General features: G+C 55.6%; 1 protein-coding gene across 1 annotated transcript; it reads left to right on the forward strand.

Moving 5' to 3' along the window:
- Positions 1 to 12,057: 12,057 nt before the first annotated feature.
- Positions 12,058 to 20,303, forward strand: CEACAM16 (CEA cell adhesion molecule 16, tectorial membrane component). Its single transcript, XM_024569540.3, has 6 exons — positions 12,058 to 12,191; positions 13,383 to 13,727; positions 14,049 to 14,324; positions 15,259 to 15,537; positions 17,678 to 18,004; positions 20,053 to 20,303. Exons 1-6 carry the CDS (start codon positions 12,155 to 12,157, stop codon positions 20,061 to 20,063), a joined length of 1,275 nt encoding a protein of 424 aa, XP_024425308.2. The 5' UTR covers positions 12,058 to 12,154; the 3' UTR covers positions 20,064 to 20,303.
- Positions 20,304 to 20,778: the final 475 nt, after the last annotated feature.

A 20,778-nucleotide genomic window follows, 5' to 3' on the forward strand; every position in this document is an offset into this window, starting at 1 on the left:
ACAGAAAGGGAAGTTGCACCTCCTGTGGCCCAGCATGCAAATGCTCCCTGTGAGGGACTTCCATCCCCAGACTTCTCAGGACTCCCAATGCCAATGCCTGGGTCGCTGGCCTCCCGCTCGCTGCGAAGGTCAGCGAGGTCAGTCACATGGGCAAGGCTCGGCCCCAGAATTGGCTGCTAGGGTGCAGCGTATGGGGGCACTCTGTTCAACTCAACCCCAGATGAGAATCCATGTCCCTGCTTCCCATGCCAACAACTGCTTGTCAGACCCCAATATCTGTTCTCTCCTCTCTTCAATGGTAGGGTTTTTAACTAAGCATATGGCTGCTGAGCATGAAAACTACATTTCCCAGATTCCCTTGCAGCTAGGTGTGTCCATGTGATGAATTCCAGGCCAATGGGATGTGAGCAAAAGTGATATACAAATCCTCAAAGAGGCTATCCTTAATGGGAAAGGATTCCACTTCTCCTCTAGTGACTTAGGCTGGAGACAGGCTGTGGTGGTGGGAGCCACCTGGGATCACCCTTGCCCCACCTGGGACGAGGGCAGCGCAGAACCAAGTTAGAGGGAAGCCTGGGCCAGAACACAGAGCCGCCACACCAGGTTACATAGTTACCTGAGAGACTCCTCCACTGTGTAAGCCTTTGTTACTTAGGGGTTCTGTTACACCCAGCTCCTTGTAAATCTTAATACAACCCCCACCTCCAAAATAACAGTATTCCAAGAGTAAGCTCTCAGAGTCTGACTGCCTGCTAACTTCTTACCTGTTGTTACAGGCTGAATTGTGTGCCTCTAAATTCTTATTGAAGCCCTAACCCCCAATAACACTGTATTTGGAGGTAAAAACCTTTAAAGAGGTCATTAGAGTTAAATGAGCTCTGTCTCCAGTTGGTCGGCTGGTTAGAGATGGAATCCACTGAAGAAGAAAGACCAGGGTCTTCAGCACCTTGTGTGCCAGCAGGGAAGTGGCACTGTGAAAGCCGCCATAATAGCTATTGCAGACACCCTACAAATCAAGTGGGCTTGGCCCTGGCTGGTGTGGCTCAGTGAGTCGGATGTCATCCTGCAAACGGAAAGGTCACTGGTTCGATTCCTGGTCAGGGCACATGCCTGGGTTGAGGGCCAGGTCCCCCTTTGGGGGCTCGCAAGAGGCAACCACACATTGATGTTTCCCTCCCTCTCTTTCTCCTTCCCTTCCCCTCTTGCTAAAAATAAATAAATAAGATATATTTTAAAATTTTAAGAAATCAAGTGGACTTGGACTTGGATATTACCAGTAGTGGCGGCTCCAGGTTGACAAGACCGTAAAGACGTGATGCCGGGTAGTTGATAGGTCCTGTGGTGCAACTTCATTCCTAGATAGAAACCGGATTCCTCTGAAGCCAGAGAGAGTTTCAGGAGGCCGAAACTGGATCTGAGTTTCTTCCTAGAATCTCCTTTCCCAGCCCCAAAACTCGCGGGTGCTACTGTTCCTGGATGTGCGACAGATGATGACAATGTTTTTCTTTTATGCAGGAAAGTGTAGGTGGTTCTTCCAATTAAAGATGGAAGCTGACGTTTCTCACCAGAAATGGTTTTATAGAATCAACTTGGAAAAATACGAGAAGCAACAGGCCCGGGCTTCCTGTTGGTTAAAAGTCATCATTTCTGCTTTATATTTAATGTTGGAATATTCTCAGTTGTTTTGGCTAAATTCTAGCACAGGGAATTCATTGACCTATATACTGTGCTTACATCTATGAGGGTATACTCAACTGTAAAATGTATGAGATACACCCAAACATTGGAAGCCTGGTACACCTCGCTGTGTTCTGCAATGAAATTTAATATTCATGCTTATACCAGAGTCACATAAATGGTATGCAACTATAATAACTTCTGTTAGAATAGGATACCTATTCTTTAGGTTAAGATTCCTCTATTAGCCCAGGCTGGTGTGGCTCAGTGGATTGAGCGCAGGCCTGAGAACCAAAGGGTTGCCGGTTTGATTCCCAGTCAGGGCACGTGCCTGGGTTGCAGGCCAGGTCCTCAGTTTTGGGCGTGCAAGAGGCAACCGATCGATGTTTCTAAAATAAATAAATAAAATATTTAATTTAAAAATGTGGACACAAGAAGCCCTTTGGAAAAAAACATGTGTGAGAATGATAAACACCAACATCTGGCTTGTTTTACCTCTGGGCAGTCAGAGGAAAATGGGGTTGAGGTGCACGCAGGGGAGCCTTCAGTTGTATCTGTAATGTGTTCATTAAAATGTATCAAATGTGACACAAAAGTTAAGTGAGGTCATAGGGTTAGGCCCTAATCCAATAGGCCTGGTGTCCTTATAAGAGGAAGAGACACCAGAGATGCACCACGTGAGAGAAGGTCAAGGGAGGACACAATGAGGCGGCAGCCAAGCCCAGCAGAGTGGCCTAAGGGGAAAGCACCCCCTGCTGACACCTTGATCAAGTACTTCCAGCCCCGAGATCTGTGAGAAAATAGATATCTGTTGTTTCAACACCAAGTCTGTGGTGTTTTGTTATGGCTGCTGGAGCTGACTAATGCCAGCTCCTCCTACCACAGCTCCAGGAAATGGGGTGCCAAAGGGGTCTTTCTCCTTCATTACAATAAAACCAGAATTAAATATAATAATAATAATAAGAATAAGAAGAAGAAGAAGAAGAAGAAGCAGCAGCAGCAGCAATAGCCTGAAAAGCCTGGCCTCTGTGCCTTTACAGGGCTGAATTTCTTTTATTTTTCTTTAAGATTTTATTTATTTACTTTTAGAGAAAGGGAAAGGGAGGGAGAAAGAGGGAGAGAAACATTAATGTGTGGTTGCCTCTCCAGTGCCCCTTACTAAGGACCTAGCCCGCAACCCAGGCATGTGCCCTGACTGGGAATCAAACTAGCAACCCTTTGGTTCACAGGCCGGCATTCAATCCACTGAGCCACACCAGCCAGGGCTGAATTTCTTGAATTCTCAGTACCCCTTGGGAGGCTGGGACTATGATATTCCCATTTGGTAGATGGAGAAATGGAGGCTCAGAGCCGTGAAGTGACTACCCCAAGGTCACATGCCAAGCGAGCTGGTTTTGCTGCAGGAACAACCCCAAAATCTCCATGGCTTAAAACATCACCGATTTCTTTCTTGCCCGTGCTATGTGTTCATCTCAGGCAGACGGGTGTGACCAGCGGCTGGAGAGCTCTGATTCCTCCTACTCATTCATGAACCAGGCTGACAGAGCTGGTCACTGTGCAGCAAAAAGGGAGGGACCACGGCCAATCACGCCCTGGCTTTGAAAGACTTCTGCCGGAAGTGACACTCCCACTTGCATTTCATTGGGCAAAGACAGTCACATGATACACTCCTGCCAAGAGAGCTGGGCAGCTGCAATCCTACCCTGTACCCAGAATACGGAGAACCAAAATACATACGGCCAGCCCTATCAATATACCACTGGGACTCACACCAGAGCCCACACTCCTGAGAGCGATTTCCAGGCAGGCCTGCCCTCCCGCCTGTATTCACTCAGTGACTCATTCACTCAGCAGGTGCTGGGCCGGCAGGAAGCCGTGGCTGGGGCCAGGAGTGCACAGAGCCAGAAGAGATTTAGGATGAAACGTCGATAGCACTTGGCCCTGGGTCAGATATGGGCAATTAGGGAGGGGGCGAGTCAAGAATGTGTTCGTCCACCAATTCAACAAATATTTATTGATCACCTGCTGTGTGCAGCTGTTTCAGGCTCTGAGGAGGCAGCTGCAAACAAACAAACAAACAAACAAACAAACAAAAACCGCACAGCTCTCCCTGCCCCTGGTGAGCTGACAACAGAGCATCCCGTGTGATGTCTCATGGAGCCGACATTATGAATGAAGCAGGCGCTAAGAAAGCGGAGGTACCGGAGTGAGGGAACCCTCCTGCGTCTGGTTCGTGCAACAGGATGGCAGGGGGGCGGTGGTGGGGTTCACACTGCCAAAGGACCAGGCTTTCAAGAAACTGAGACACACGTCCACATGAAAACTTGTACACAAATGCTCACGGCAGCATTATTCATAATAACCAGCGGGTGGAAACAGCCCAAATGTCCATCAGCAGATGGAAGGATACACAAAATGTGGTCTAGACCACGAAATATTATTCAGCCTCAACAAAGGAGTGAAATGCAGACCATGCTACAACAGGGAACGCTGTTAGGTGAAGGAAGCCAGACACGAAAGACCACTGAAATGCCCAGAATAGCAAATCCATGGAGGCAGAAAGCAGATCGGTGTTTCCAGGGGCCACGAGGGAGGAATGGGGAGTGACTGCTAGTGAGTACAGGGCTTCTTCTGGGGTGGGATGGACAAGTTCTAAAATTGATTGTGGCGATGGTTTTACAACCCTATGAATATACTGAAAACATTGAGCTGTGCACTCAACATGGGGGAATTCTACAGTATGGGAATTTTATCCCAACGAAACAATTTTTTTATAAAAGAAAGAAGAGGGCAGGGTTTGGGGCACCCGCCTGGAGTTCAAGGCCATGTGTTGGCAGGGGAGGGCAGCTGGAGACCTGGATCTGAGAGGTGGGTGGGATAGGGGACCGCAAACGTGGCGTGCCCTGCAACCTGGCACCCTGGGAACGTCATCTGTTATCCCTGGTTAGGGTTTGGGTTTATTGGGTCCGTCCTTGTTGCCAGACTTGCTGGGGAGACCGGAGTCAATGTAGAGCCAGAAGGGGGCAGCAGAGGACCGTGGCAGACCCACTGACAGGAACCCTTTCTGCGTGAGGCCGTTCCCCAGGCGCCTGCCCCCAGCCTCTGCCCCTTCCTCTGCCCTTCTGGGCACGCAGAGTCCACCCAGCTGCACAGGCCTAAAACTCGGGCACCTCCCTCCCTCGCTGCCACTGGGGCAGACACTGCCACCTAAAGTGCCTCAACTGTGTGTTCCCTGGTCTCCATAGGTCGGTGCTATGGAGATCAGGGAAAACTCCTCAGCCTCCACCTGCCCCCTGCCACCCTCCCACCACAAGGCAGTCCAAGGGATCTTTCTAAAGCCCAGACTCAACACTGCCCTTTGCTGATCAGAACCATCCATGGCTCCCCAGTGCCCTCAAAGGCCAGACTTCTCACCACAGCCTTCAAGTCCCTGTGTGGTCGGGCTCCTAGGGGCCCCTCCGCCTCACCTCTCAGCACCCCCTGCCCCTCGCCCCCACCCTGTGGTCTGTGGTCCAGCAAACCGACCTTCTTCCCGGTCCTTGGGCATTCCGTTCCCTTTGCTGGAGCAAGTGCACAGACACACCCCTCCACTCCAACCGCCCCACCTCCATTCATCTTCTAGATTTCAGCTTAGACACCTCTTCCTCCAGGAAGCCCTCCCTAGCCCCCAAGCTGGGTCAGGTCTCCCCTGAGTTCGTCCACCTCAGCCCTGCTTATTCCATCTGAAGACAGGTTTGTCGCCCTGCTGGACTGTGAGCCCTGGGAGGGCAGGGCCTGTCTCTGTCATCAATGGGTCCCCACACCACCCAGCACGGGGAAGGCACAGGGGAGGGGCTTGAGAGATGCATGTGGACTAAGTGAATGTGTGTGGATTCTCATTATCTAGATTCTCTCTTCCTGTACCTAGCAGTCTCCATTCACTCACTGGCGAACATTTATTGAGCAACTACTATATCCCGCACTCCATTGAATGAACCCAATCGGGCACTAGAGACATGAAGATAAAACCAGAACATCTCCCACTCTCAGGCAGTGTGCAGGCTAGTGGGGGGAGGTGATCTGGGACCCAATGGAATGGTAGTGAACAATAAACACCTACTGAGCACTTACTGTGTACACCATGCACTGTGCTAATCGCTTTCCATGTACTCACTTATTTTATCCTTGCAGCAGTTTGGTGAGGGGAAAACTGTATTATCCCTGTTTCACAGATGAGGAAACTGAGTCAGGGCGTACGGGGACAAACTGGGAATGGAACCGAAGCCTTTCTAACACCCAAGCTCTACCCTCTGCTGTTCCCTGTCTGAGAGAAAGAAAGACCGAGATGTAACCCACGCCCGCAGAGCACGCGGGGGTCTGTGCGTCCAAGCAGAGGGCTCTGCCCTTTACGAGAGGGCCTGGGGCAGAGCGCGAGGCTTCACCCCGAGGAGCTATCGCTGAGGGTGGAATTTCGGGCACAGGGCTACGTTAGGAAGAGACCCCGATCCTCAGCGGGAACTAAGAGCTTCCAGCAGCCCTGGCTCTGCCCAGCAGAGGTCGCTGTCTGCCACCGCCGCCCTCTCCTGCTGAGTCCGCGGGCACCACCAGATTCTCAGGGCTGCGGCTCCTTACTTTGCCCATGAGGAAGTGGCCGCGTGGGGAAGGAAGTGGGCTGGGCTGCGACAGAGAGTGATTATGATTCATGGGGAAAACCCTTCCCTCCCTAATTCAGCCTCTTCGTGAGCAAAGGGCATTGCCCCTGAGAGTCGCTGGGTCAGCTAGGGCAGGTAGACCCAAGACTGCGCGGGACGCGGGCTCCTTCCTGTTCCTGGGGGGAGGGCCAGTCTAGGGGTTCCACGGCAGATTCAGTTTGAGGAAAGCAGTCCAATGCTGAAGCAAACACGTCGATATATTGAACCATCTGAAATCTTGGCACGATGAAATTTTCCAGGGTGATAAAAGTGTTCTCAAAGTAGATTCGGGCCCTGGCCTGTGCGGCTCAGTTGGTTGGAGCCCCGTCCTGTAGCTGACAGGCTGTGGGTTTGATCCCCGGTCCAGGCGCATATGGGAAGCAACCAATCTCTCTCTCTCTCTCTCTCTCTCTCTCTCTCTCTCTCTCTCTCCTCCCTCCCTCCCTCCTTCACGGATGTTTCTCTCTCTCCCTTCCTCTCTAAAAGCAATGAAAAAATGTCCTCAGGTAATGATAAAAACATAAAAATAAAACCAGATTTAGGTGATGGCTGCCCAAGGTGAATTTTCTGGGATGGGAATTGCGCCCGATGAAGCTGATAATGAGCTATGATATTTGTGAGACAACTGGAAGATTGAACACTCACTGGGTATTGAAGATGCTAAGGCATCATTCACTGTTCATTTTCTTTTCCACTTTTAGGTGAAATAATGACGCTGTGAGTGTGGGCTTTTTTTTTTTTTCGATGAGTCCTTATCTTTCAGGGATATAAGCTGAAGTATCTATGAATAAAATAACATAATGGCTTAAATTTGCTTTCAAATAATATGGGAGGGGCGGGGTGTCACCTCCTCCTCCCACCGTCCCCTCCAACACTCCGCTCCAGCCACACCAGCCTGCTTGCTGCCACACTCACCAAAGACCTTCCTGCCTCAGGCAGGGAGGGCCTTTGCACTGGCTGTGCCTTATGCCACAATCACTCTTCCCCCAGGTGTTCACCTCCTACAGGTCACCTCCTCATAAAGACCCTCCCTGACCTCCCTCCTTAAAAGGGTGACCCCTGTCTCTCCCTATCTTCTTGCCCTATTTGTTTTTTATGGCGCTCTCTCTCCCCGGCGTGATACGCTGTAGCAGGTGTTTGATTACTGTCCACCTCCCTCCAATAGGAGTGAGCCCCACAAGGGAAGGGATGTTGCCTGTAGCCTTGACACAGCCTGCAGATAGTCGGTGCTCAATAAATATTTGTTAAATGATTAAATGACTTGGAAAAACCCAGGTGAATGAGGTGAGAGGGGGAGAAGGGGGGAAGGGATAGATACCCACGCGAAGGGAATAGCCTGTGCAAAGGTCTGAGGCTCGCTTCTGCAACTCGCCGTCCCCTCTTGCACAGCAGCCTGGGTGCACATCCCAGGCCGAGCAATTCGGGGGACCTGGGGTCTTCCACCCCCCCTCAAGAACAGCCTCCACAGCACCAAGCCCAGACCTTGCCAAGCCGGCAAAGGAAGCCACACCCGAAGGTCAGGTCCCTGAGTAAATATTGCAGCACCCTCAGCCTCACCCTGGTGAGATAAGGGAAGGAGGAAGGAGAGGTGAGAAAGCTGCTAGCCAACCCCTCCGTTTCAAGGTCTCAGCACAGGGACACTTAGGACAAGGGTCCTGCCATGGGGCACAGGCCACCGTTTCTATCTGACAAATATTGATTAAGTCTGACGGGCAGGGCCTGGGCAAGTGGACTGAATGAGGAGGCCCAGGCAGCCTCTGGCTCCCTCAAGAACGAATGAGGTGGCTGGAGCGATAAGAGGGCCGGGAGTGGGGGCGGGGAGCTGACAGGACAAGGTCAGAGAACCTTGTCTCCAGTTGGTTGTGGGGAGAAAAGACTTATCCACTGCTTATGGCCCTGCGCCTCAGTTTCCTTGTCTGCACAAGGCTCCAGCCTCACTGGTCTCTCACGTACCCAAACAGCCCTGCCTCGCGGCCCTTGCCCTTGCTGTTCCCTCGGCCAGGAATGCTCTTTCCCCACAATCAGCAGGGGTCCTTTCTTGAGTCTCAGCAAAAAGGGAGGCTAGCGAATACATAAAGCAGAGTTATTTTAACCAAGCTGCTGAAATTGTGAGCACTAGGAAGGTTGCGGGCAGGAGGAGCCACCCCGTTCTTGTCCTCACTAGCCGGGGAATTTGAACTTTTTTGGACTCTCCAGTTCTGCACGAGTGCCTGGGTATACAGCCGGACCTCCAGGCAGCCCTCACATTGTCCCTGGCAGGACTCACATATCCAGGCCACCTGACACCCATTATCCAGGCCACCGGAACAACGTGACCAGACGTCCTGGCACCCCTCTTCCAGGCAGGCTACCTGAGTCTGCCTGATAATCAGCCTGGACCAACCCTCGGACTAAGAATGCAGGACTGGTCATTCTCCAGAATGTACTTTTATTTGCTATAAGAGCTTTTCACTTTTCTTTCTTCTTCCGAGCACTTCTGGGGGTTGGCCTAGCCGTGTTTCCAGCCTGTAAACGCCAAGACCCTTGAATAAATCTCCGTCATTTATTTCTAGCAAAGTCTCCAGGCTCTTTTTTTTTTTTTAAATCCTCACCTGAGGATAAGTTTATTGATTTAGAGAGAGAGAGAAACATGGATGTAAGAGAGAAACATCAATCGGTTGCCTCCTGTTTGCTCCCCATTGGGGATCAAGCTTGCAACCTAGGCATGTGCTCTGACCAGGAATTGAACCCACAAACTTTTTTGTGGTGTACGGGACGACACTCCAACCCACTGAACCACCCGGCCGGGGCTCCAGGCTCTTTCTGAGTTTGCTCGACAAAGTCTCTCCTGCAATATCTCCTCGCTGCCCTGCACAAGCCACCCCACCCTCTCCAGCTCTGCAATCCGTCTGTGCTGTTCTGGGCTGTAACCCAACACCTAGCAGAGTGCCCGGCATGGGGTAGGTCCTCAGTGAATGTTTGGTGAATGGTAAATGGACCATGGTGTCCACACACACGCGCTCCATGCACCTGCTCTCCCCCACCCCCCAAAGGACTCCCAGGAAGGTCAGGGTCATGATCACCTACCACCCACTTCACAGAGAAACAAAGGACCCTGCCCATGGTTGCCAGGTCTACTTTAGCCTCAGCTCTGGGCCTGGCACATAGTAGGTGCTCAAGAAACTGCAGCTGTCTATGAGACCCAGGATCTGGGCTCATGTCTAGGAGCACCAGAGAAGGAAGAGGGAGGAGGGCGGTGGGGACAGACAGCAGAGGAGGGCCGGTGTGAAGCCATGCCGGAGTCTGGACAGGAGCCGCATCCCTCCCTAAGCCTCCACAAGCCGCGTGCTCGTCCTGCCCCTCAGCCAAAGCACCAGAAACCCGGCCTCCCTAGGGCTCCTGTTTCTGTGTCATCCACACCTGGTGTTCAGTTCCACAAATACTCCCTGAGCCCCTGCTCTGTGCCCCACCCTGGGCTGGGCAGTGCTGAGGACACAGTGGTGACCACAGCAGCCCTGAGGTCCTGCCCTTCCAGGACTCACACAGTCCAGTCGGGGAGACAGACCCATCACCCAGACAGTGAGGACCCAGGGGGGCCAGGTTAGGAATGGGGACCCCACGGCACATTTAACCCAGCCTGAGAATCCAGGAGGGCTTCCTGGAGGAGGAGGAGGAATTGTTGGGAAGGCAATGAAGCAGGGGACGTGCAGAGTGAAGGGAGCACAAGTGAGACAGAATAACTGGAGCAGAAAGTTCCAGAAGGGAGAAATGTCTCATAAAGCCGGGACACATGGGTCAGGACAAGGAGCTGGGCTTTCTCCTGAGGACGCGAGGGAGCCATGCATGGCATACTCTGCACCATGGTGGGAGGGCGGTGGGCAGAGACCACGGAGGAGTTGGAGGGGAAGCCAGACAAGATGCAGGACGTACCTGGATCAGGGCAGGGGCCACAGGGAGGGAGAGAAAGGCGTTCATGGAAGAAATATTTAGGAGGGAGGCCCCATAAAGTGCGTGTGTTGTGTGTGGGGGTGGAAGTGAGGGGTGCAAAGAGGCGTCAGGGACGAGGCCTTGGTCTTTGTGTCCCACTGACGGTAGGTAGACGGTGGCGCCAATCCCTGATAAGAGGACGGGGGGAGGAGCAGATCTGGGGAAGATAGCAAGGTCAGCTTGGGACGAGGTGAGCGAGAAGTGCCCAGGCACATGGGGGAGGCATCCGGAAGGACACTGGGATGCAGTCCCGGGGCTCAGGGGAGGGGCCAGCCCGCACCCAGAAGGGTGAGGTGAGGTCACCGGCGGGGTAGGGGAGCAGGAGGTGCCAGGTCACCCCTGCCTCTCACTCCCCTTACCGGAGCCCCACCCAGCCAGGGCAATTCAGGACGTGGCTCTGGAGGAACAAACCGGGACAGGTGAGCCACAGGTATGGCTCCCTGCCCAGGAGCAGGCTGCCGGGGCCTCGGAGGGACCAGGACCCAGATGCCATCGGGACATCGATAACAACACATCTGTCAGAAACGCTGTTCCCACCACAGGTCCCACCAGCCCCCGTGTGACCTCTGCCCAACATCGCCTTCCCAGAGACACCCTCCCTGGTCCCCTCCCTTGCCCCCAATTTAAAAATTGCAACCCCTCCCCAACCCTTTCCTTTATTTTTCTAGACGACACGTATCTCCATTCGACATGGGAGAGATTTCACATTTTTCATTTACCCCCTAAATGTCAGCCCGCAAAGGCGGGGACTGTATCCGCCAGCAGCCAGGACACGGCCTGGCAGGCGCTCACATAACATTTGCTGAATGAATGAATGAATGAATGAATGAACGAACGCACGATTTGCTGGGCGTTTCCTCTGGGCCGGGCATTGCTGTAAGAACTGCACGCACGTGTTCTCGTTTAATTCTCACCGCAGCCCCAAGAGAGGGACACGGACCTCGTTCCCATTTTCCAGATGAGGAAGCTGAGGCCCGGTGGGCTCTGTCGCCTGCCCAGAGTCATGGAGGTAGAAGACAGTGGCATTCGGTCCAGGCCCACACTTTTAATAACAGTCACACCCACCAGACCTCACAGTTGGGGCCCAACTCCTCCAGGCGCTGGCTAAATTCCTAACATGCAGCATCTTGCTGCCCGCTTGCCACAGCATCTGCACCATCATTTCTCGGTCCCGTGGGGAGACCAAGAAGCATAGCCCCAAAGGCAATGCGCAGCCTCGGGCCCCTCTGCAGGGATCGGGAAACAGAGCAGAGTTCAAATGCCTCTCCCTTCCAGAATTTAGGCAAGTCAGAGCCCCTGCCTGATGACTCAGTTTCCCCACCTATAAATGAATGAGGGTTCTAACAGCCCCCCTCACAGGATACCCACTGAGATGAGAGCTGAAGGTTGCCCACAGGCAGGGAGGCTGGAAAAACAGCAGCCACTGTTGCTGAGTTCTACTCCTCAGTGACCCCTGAGCTCGACAGAGAGAAGCCAGGGCCTGGGCCGTGGGTAAAAACTGCCCTAAAACCTTCCCCCACTACCCCCCCTTTCCCTGGCAACCTGGTTCGCCTCCTGGTACCAAACCCAGGCCCTCGGCACAAAAAAGGTTAGGCAGTGCCCCAGGAGGCCGGCCAGGTCGTGGCCCCTGGCCCGTGCCTGCCACGCCTATCCTGGTACCCAAACGGGGCCCCAGATCCTTGGTGAATCGATCCCTCCAAATTCAGGTGATCTCCCCCGGCTCCAAATCACCGAACCCTCCCAGGTCCGGCGCCAGACGGAGCCAAGCCCCAACCAGGACAGGCCTCAGAGCATCGGGACGCCAACACCACCATCTCCAAGACCCAGGTTTGGGGCGAAAGATGGCGTTGACCGGGTGCAGCTGGCTCCTCCTCAGCGGTGAGTGAGAATGCTGCCCCCCAGAACCCCAGCCCCTGATGGCGTCAGGGAGGTAGGGGATCCCAGCCAGCCGGGAGAGGGAAGGTGTGAGCAGCTGTCTAGCATGCTGGGTAGGGAGGGCAGCTCTGCCTCCCACGGGCTCCAAGAGGCACCAGTGTGAGCTGAGCAGGGTCAGCCACCCAGAGAGGATGGCAGGGTAGATTGTGGAGATTTGTAAGACCGGAGCATGAACTGGGGCGAGGCAGCCTCTGTTGCGCCTTCATTCATGGGGCAAACCCTTACTGAGGTCTGGAAGTTTAAGGAGGGTGAGTTCTAACCCCGAGGATGTGGCTTTGGGCAGTTACCTGCCCCTTCTCAGCCTCAGTTTCCTGGTCTGTGAAATGGGCCTAGCTCACAGGGTCACTGGAAGGTCATCGGAAGCAGCATTACCAGTGCTTGCTATGCCCCTGGAGCTGTTCTCCATGCTTTCCTGTGTTAACGCCCACCCTGTGAAGGAGGCCCACTCGTGACCCCCACTTCTCAAGTCGAGAAACTTGAGGCTCAGAGAGGTCAAGCCACTGCCCGAGGTCACACAGCCAGAACGTGGCAGGGACAAGCGATAGCCCTAGGGTCCTCCCTCCTCGCCCCTGCTAGCCTGGAAAGTACCAGAAACCAGGCCAGGGTGGGAGTACTTCTTACATGAGCACGGCCACGCCGCTCATTCCGGGGAACCCACGTAACTCAGACCCGAGCAGCCCTGACCAGCTCTTCTGGTTTGGAGCTCACCTGTCTGGTTCAGAAGAAAAGAGGTGGAGTATGTTAATGATGGGGAAGCGCAGGAAGAGCACTGGTCCGGAGCCGGGGCCACAGGGCTGCAGGAGCCAGCCTGGTCTTGGAAGACTCAGTTTGGTGACTCACAGCCAGAAAACCTTCTGGATCCCACGGAATTCCAAGGCCCTACGGGCTGCATGTGGGCTCTGCGCTTGGCAAAGCCTTAGGCTAGATCCTTGGCAAAGCCCGTCAAACTCAGCCCTCAGAGCACGCACAGCCTCCCCGGGGCATAGAGCCTGCGTCAGGCTAACGTTTATGGAGCACTTGCGATGCGCCCAAAACACATACGTCAGCCGCCCGCGTCTCCGGGCAGCTGGAGACCCCGGGCAGGGACCCCGAGCAAACGGGACTCATGCGACCCCTCCGGCTCCTTTTTCTTAGCCGTGTTCCTGAGCACAGGGGCCGAGATCACTATCACCCCCGAGCCTGACCAGCCGGCGGAAGGGGACAACGTCACACTGGTTGTCCGAGGGCTTTCGGGGGAGGAGCTTGCCTACAACTGGTACGCGGGGCCCTCCATCAATCTGGCTTACCTGGTGGCCAGCTACATCGTAAGCACAGGCGATGAGACCCCCGGCCCAGCCCACACGGGGCGGGAGGCTGTGCGCCCCGACGGCAGCCTGGACATCCAGGGTGCTCTGCCTGGGCACTCGGGCACCTACATCGTGCAGACTCTCAACAGGCAGCTTCAGACGGAGGTGGGCTCCGGACACTTGCGGGTCTATGGTGAGACACCACCCAGACCTCTTCTTCCCCAGCTGGGCCTTCCCACCTCCTTCCCAACCCCTCTTAAATTAAAAACAAACAAACAAACAAAAACACCTAAAAAATAATAAAGCCATAAAAAAAATCTAAGATAACATTAAAATGTTCACCTCCTTCAGGACGGCCTCCAGGATTAGACCTGCCTTTTATCCCATTCTTTGCCACTCTGGCTGGGGTCACAGGGGCACCACCAGGATCCAGCCATGCCCCTTGCCTGGAGAGGGGGAGGCCCTGGGAGCAGGCAGTGCCCGGCGCCCTCCCCCTCTGTCTCTTGCCCCACAGAGATCCTGGCCCAGCCTGTGGTCATGGCCAACAACACAGAGCTGGTGGAGCGCCGAGACACCCTGCGCCTGCTCTGCAGCAGCCCCAGCCCTGCCGAGGTCCGATGGTTCTTCAATGGCGAGGCCCTGCCCATTGCCCTCCGCCTCGGCCTGTCCTCCGACGGCCAGGTGCTGACCCGGCACGGCATCCGCAGGGAGGAGGCCGGATCCTACCAGTGTGAGGTCTGGAACCCGGTCAGTGTCAGCCGCAGCGAGCCCATCAACCTGACCGTGTACTGTGAGTCCTCCCAGCCCCACCAGAGACACCCAGTGCCCCAGCCTCATAGGTGGGGAAACTGAGGCCAAGAGAGGGCGCCCAAGGGCAAACCCTGGGTCAGTAGGCATGCTGGGGTTAGGAACCAGGGAACCCTCTTCAAACGAACTTGACCCACCTCCTAAAGACAAGCGACACTTTTGAAATTGAATGATCGTCCCCTTGGAAGCAGTATTTGCAGGGAAGGGACAGCGGAGTGATTGGTTTGGGAGAGGGAGGAGGGAAGGGCAGTAAAAACAGCAGCAAAGCACGAAGTCGTTGCCAGGGGCGGCCGATTCACGGCGTGGAATCCGGGGAAAATAAAGTACCTGTGAGGTACTTGAGGGCCGGCGATGTAGGAAACCTTAGAGCCTAGAACCCTACAACCAAAGAATTCTGGATTTGAGAAGCACGGGATTCTAGACTCTGAGGAGCCTAGTGATTCTAGAAGCAGAGATTGTTAGAATCTCAGAATCTGAGTCTAAAACCTTAGAGCCCCCCTCGCCTAGCATCTTAGAGGCATAGAGTTCTAGAAACTTAGAATCTTAGAACCTGACAACATCACCCTCCGAGCCTTAGAATTCTAGACTCTTAGACTGGCTTATCAGAAACCAATCATTTACACTGACTTACTCTTTTAATGGAGCCATCGATTCCAAAAAAATATCTCGACATTTAGTCTAGCTCAACACCCTCTTTTTACAGAAGAGAAACTGGGACCCCCCCAGAAGGAAAGTGGGTCTGGAGACCCTAAAGCGAGTTAGAGATCCATGCGGGCTTCAAACAGGCCAGAGTTCCTCTCCCTCCACCAGGCCCAGATCCTTCCAGGGGCCCACCTGGTGGAAAGAGAGCCGGGGTGCCCACCTCTCCTCCCCTCTCCCCCTACCGCCCCGTTCTTCTCTCACTGCTGCCCCCACAGTTGGCCCGGAACGTGTGGCCATCGTGCAGGATTCCATCCCCCGCACGGGCTGCACCATCAGAGTCGACTTCAACACGTCCCTCACCCTGTGGTGCGTGTCCCGGTCCTGCCCGGAGCCCGAGTACGTGTGGGCCTTGAACGGGCGGACCCTAAAGAACGACCGCGACCACCTCAACATCAGCAGCATGACGGCCGCCCAGGAGGGCACCTACACGTGTATCGTTAAGAACACCAAGACCCTGCTCTCCGGCTCCGCCTCGGTGGTGGTCAAGCTCTCTGGTGAGTCGCCCTGGCCCGCCCACCAACCCCTCCCCACGGAGGCCCCGTGGGACTGTGAGGGTTTGGCGGCGCCACCCACAGGCCACCGCTTGCCAGGCAACATGACTGGGAAGGGAGTCTCAGCCTGTTTGTTGGCCAAGCAGCAGAGGGGCATGTCAGGTGGCGCCCCCCTCCTGCAGGGGACGATGGAGACAGTCCCTCCCGGGCTCCTGGAAAACAAAAGGCAAATCTGACTCTCTTCCTTGAAGGATGGCAAAGTGAGAAATGGGTCAGATGCCCCACATTTCACAGTGGCGAGAGTGGGAAAACATTCAGCTGTCTCCTCATGAGGGCACGCCCGTTCTAAATTCAGTCACCAGCTGCCGAGGGGCTTGGCGCACTCGCTGCCACACAGGCAGCTGAGGTTCTGGGTGGCCAACTAGACCGCCCCATTATCTGGCCCAGATGATGGCACACTTGCGCGCATACACGCAGAAAATCAGAGCCAATTGTTGGCAAATGGAAAAACACAGCTGGGGACGCATTTTCCCGGCCCTGTCCTCAAACGCCCTGGGGGCTGGGGGTGGTGCAGACACAGCTGGCGTGTTCAGAGCCATCAGGATCCTTGGGGACATTTTCTCACCCCCTGGGGATGATGGCATTGAATTCGGGGGTCTGATTCATTCTGCCTTGGTTCCTTCCCAAGTGGCCACCATTCCCTGGGGACAGAGGGAACAGTCCTCCCCTCCCTCCCGCCCCTCCCTCCTACTAACAGGCTGGGTCTCATCCAAAGGGTGGATCCTCTTTCACCCAAAGCAGAAATGACATCCCCAAAGGTAAGTGCACCTCCTGCCCCACCCCACCTGGGCCCTGGCAGCTGGTCTTGGCAGGAGACAGGGGGGTGGGCCAGATGACCTCAGGTGTTCTCCCCAAGCCCTGCCTGTGGCGGGGTTGGGGGGGTCCCAGGTACGCAGGTACATGCAGGGAGTGGGCACAGTGCCCCAAATGGCCTCCTGAACAGCCAGCAACCCCGTGGCAGGTGCCAGGAAAGAGACAGAGGAAAAGGGAGACACCACCCTCCCCCCACCTGGGGGAGCAGCTGATCTGATGGAGGAGACAGAGTCTCTGCCCTTAGAGAGACGGTCCTGGAGCAGGGAGGCTGGTCTCCTGCGAGGAGCTGCCAGTCAGGGAGAAGAGGCAGTGGGCTTTCCAGCAGTGACGTTGGGGACATGACACCCTCAATCACTGAGCTTCTCACCAGACAGAGGGGACACACGGCACCCGTGGGGAGACTTCCTATTCTGATGGAGGAGACATGGCCGTTTTTATTTATTACTTTTTAGAATTCCTAGTCTGATGGGGGAGACACAGTTCCCCCTTTTGGGGTACTCCCAATCTGATGGGGGAGTAGAGGCCTCCCACTTTCTAGGAATTTCTAGTGGCTCACCCCAATCCAGTCTCTGGGCTTCCCAGACTGACTAGAAAGACCTAACCCACAGTCTGGGACATCCTGTCTGATGGAGGAGACCTGCCTCCCACCCTCTGGGACCTTTCGACCTGGTGGGAAACTGTAGCCCCCACATCCCGAGGTCTCTTGGTTGGACAGAAGAGACACAAGCTGGGGTATACAAGTCCCAACTATCTGATGGGGGAAACACGGTCCCCATGTTCTAAGAATTTCCAGTCTAACGTGGGAGACACAGTGTCCTGGCTGGTGCGGCTCAGTTGGTTGGAGCATCGTCCCATAACCGAAAGGTCACGGGTTCAATTCCCGGTTAGTTTTTTTTTTAATAAAAATTTAAAAATGGGGGAGACACGGTCCCCCATATTCTAGAATTTCCAATCAGATAGGGGAGACATGGCCCCTATATTTGGAGAATTTTCAATCTGATGGAGGAGACATGACCCTATTCTCTAGGGTCCTTCAGTTTCATGGGAGAGAGATTCCCCCAAAGTCTGGAAATTTTTAGCCTAACGGGGGAGACATGCCCCCTGGCAGGCATTGTAGGGACACCTCCAGCACTGCCACACAAGTCCCCTCCTTCCTCTGTCTCCTTCCCAGAACCCTGCGTGTGGGAGCGCCAGCCAGCTGGGGGTGGGAAGGGGACACTATGCCCAGCGCAGGTCCAGCTGACCCTGCGCCCCATCGCTCTCTCCCCAGCGGCCGTGGTCGCCATGTCCATCGTGCCGGTGCCCAGCAAGCCCACGGAGGGCCAGGATGTGACGCTGACCGTGCAGGGCTACCCCAAGGACCTGCTAGTCTATGCCTGGTACCGTGGGCCTGCCTCCGAGCCCAACCGGCTGCTCAGCCAGCTGCCGTCAGGGAACTGGATCGCAGGCCCCGCGCACACAGGCCGGGAGGTGGGCTTCGCCAACTGCTCGCTGCTGGTGCAGAAGCTGAACCTCACGGACGCCGGCCGCTACACACTCAAGACGGTCACCCTGCAGGGCAAGACCGAGACGTTGGAACTGGAGCTGCAGGTGGCCCGTGAGTGAGCGGGAGGGTCAGAGGGCGCCGCTTTTCAGACGGGGGCTCCCGAAAGGGGCCTCTGACTCCTCCATAAGGCTGGGGGACACATCAAGGACGGGTATACCTCCCCACTAGACTGCGAGAAAGGGACCTTGTCCCCTCCGTCTGACGTAGGGGTCCCCAGATGAGCTCTTCTGCCTCTTCTGTCAAGCCGATGACCCAGACCAGGGGCAGACAGGCCTCTTTTATCAGACTGTGGGCTCCTAAAGGGGCTTCCATGTCTTCTCTCTCACACAAGAGGCACACCAAGCTGAAAGTTTTAAAAGGGGGACATAGCCTGAGGGTAGGGCATCCTTCATCCCACAGACGAGTGGGTCCTAAAACACAGAGCATACTGCTTCTACTGCCTACTGGGGAAATGGGCCACTGATGGGGATTTACCCCCCATCAGACTAGAGGTATAGAGTCCGGGTGGATCGTGCCGCCCTCTTCCGCCTGGCATCCTAGACAATGGGGACCGTGTCTCATCCTTTGCATTACAGTGAGAGTGAGAACAAAACTGCTACCAGCCCAGGGTGGAACTTACCTCTCAGACGGAAATAGGAATAACCTATCTCCTTATCATGGAGGTGTCTGGGTGGTGGGAACTGTGCTTCTCCATCAGACTGGGAGCTCCCAGGTGTTGGGGACTGTGACTCCCAATCAGACTGGGAGCTCCCAGTGTGTTGGGGACCGTGTCTCCCCAACCGACTGGGAGCTCCCAGAGCCAGGGACCATATCTCCTCCATCAGACTGGGAGCTCCCAGAGCCAGGGACCGTGTCTCCTCCATCAGACTGGGAGCTCCCAGAGCCAGGGACCATGTCTCCTCCATCAGACTGGGAGCTCCCAGAGTCAGGGACTGTCTCCTCCATCAGACTGGGAGCTCCCAGAGTCAGGGACCGTGTCTCCTCCATCAGACTGGGAGCTCCCAGAGCCAGGGACCGTGTCTCCTCCATCAGACTGGGAGCTCCCAGAGCCAGGGACCGTGTCTCCTCCATCAGACTGGGAGCTCCCAGAGCCAGGGACCGTGTCTCCTCCATCAGACTGGGAGCTCCCAGAGCCAGGGACCATGTCTCCTCCATCAGACTGGGAGCTCCCAGAGTCAGGGACTGTCTCCTCCATCAGACTGGGAGCTCCCAGAGTCAGGGACTGTGTCTCCTCCATCAGACTGGGAGCTCCCAGAGTCAGGGACTGTGTCTCCTCCATCAGACTGGGAGCTCCCAGAGTCAGGGACTGTCTCCTCCATCAGACTGGGAGCTCCCAGAGTCAGGGACTGTCTCCTCCATCAGACTGGGAGCTCCCAGAGCCAGGGACCATGTCTCCTCCATCAGACTGGGAGCTCCCAGAGCCAGGGACTGTGTCTCCTCCATCAGACTGGGAGCTCAGAGCCAGGGACTGTGTCTCCTCCATCAGACTGGGAGCTCCCAGAGTCAGGGACCGTGTGTCCCCAACAGATTGAGCATCTCCAGAGCCTCCAAGGGTCTGAGAGGCCATGTCCCAGAGGCAGGGCCAGGTTTCACCCATTAGGGCAGGAGCTCTCAGACACTGCGGACTAGATCATCCCAGGCTGGGGCCTGGCCTCCCCCCATCAGACCGGGCATTCTCAGAAGCCATGTCCCTGAGTCAGGGACAGTGTCTCCCTCCCTCAGACCTGAAGCTTCCCCGATCAGGCATCCAATCATCGGCAGACACTTCTAGACCCCCTCTTTCAGCCATTCACTCACCAAGCCCTGGTTTTCCGGGTCAGTGCGGGGGGAGAATGCTGTCCGGTGACCGCAGGCCACCCCCGACAAAGCCCTGGACCCCCCATTCACCTGTCTCTCTTCTCACAGTCCGCCTCTCTCCCTCGCACGAGGACCAACGCCACCTTCCTGAACCTGAACCTGGCCCAGGCTGAGCGTGGGGCGGGTGGGGCCGCTGGGAGGCTGGGGGTGGACAGGGGAGCAGGAGGGCTGGGGGCACTGGGGGCTGCCCCTCTACCTCCCTGACGGCCTCCTCCACACCTCTGCCCCATCCTCCACCGCAGCCCTGGAGTAACGGCGTGGATCCAACGCCTCCAGAGAGAAGAGCTCGTCGTGCCATCCTCCCCACACCCTGCCCGTGAGCGGAGGATCGCCGTGGCTTTGGTCTTCTGTCCTCCTGCTGCCACAATAGAGTTAGAGCCAGCAGGGCCCTACTCCTTCCCTGAGCTGGGGGGACCCCGGGAGGCCATAAACGTCCTGGTTAACACAAGTGTGTCAGCGTTTCCTTCCACCATGGCCAGCCCTGCTGTTTCCTGGCAGCCTGCTTGCTTCCTTCCCCACCCAAGATTATTCTCAGTCTGGGTGCCTGCATGCAGAAGGGTGCCCAAATCACAGGGCTGGAGCCCCCACTGCTTAAGGTCAGGAACTCGGGCCCTTCCCCCCGTCTCCCCAGGTTATATCTGAGGGTCCTGCCTCCCCGTAGGTCACACGCCGCCCGTCCCCGGGATACCAAACAGAGCTTGGCTCTGTAGGACGTGGCCCTCCCCTATACTGTACTTCACTCCATCTCCCAGGCCCTGAAGCAAAGCTGCTTATGCACAGGACAGGGCCCTGTGAATAAATGAATGCAAAGGAGGCAGGAGCTGGATGAGGGGAGAGATCAGGGGAGTGGGAGCCAGGGAGAGTGCGCCTTCTAACTCCTCTCACGAGCAGAGTCTGAGCTGCAGGCTCCACCAAGCCAAGATGCCCCACTAGAAAGAGACTCTTGGTGTTGGCCAGCAGTGGTGATG

The sequence above is a fragment of the Desmodus rotundus genome, chromosome 12 (assembly GCF_022682495.2).
Source record: "Desmodus rotundus isolate HL8 chromosome 12, HLdesRot8A.1, whole genome shotgun sequence".
NCBI classification, from domain to species: Eukaryota; Metazoa; Chordata; class Mammalia; order Chiroptera; family Phyllostomidae; genus Desmodus; species Desmodus rotundus.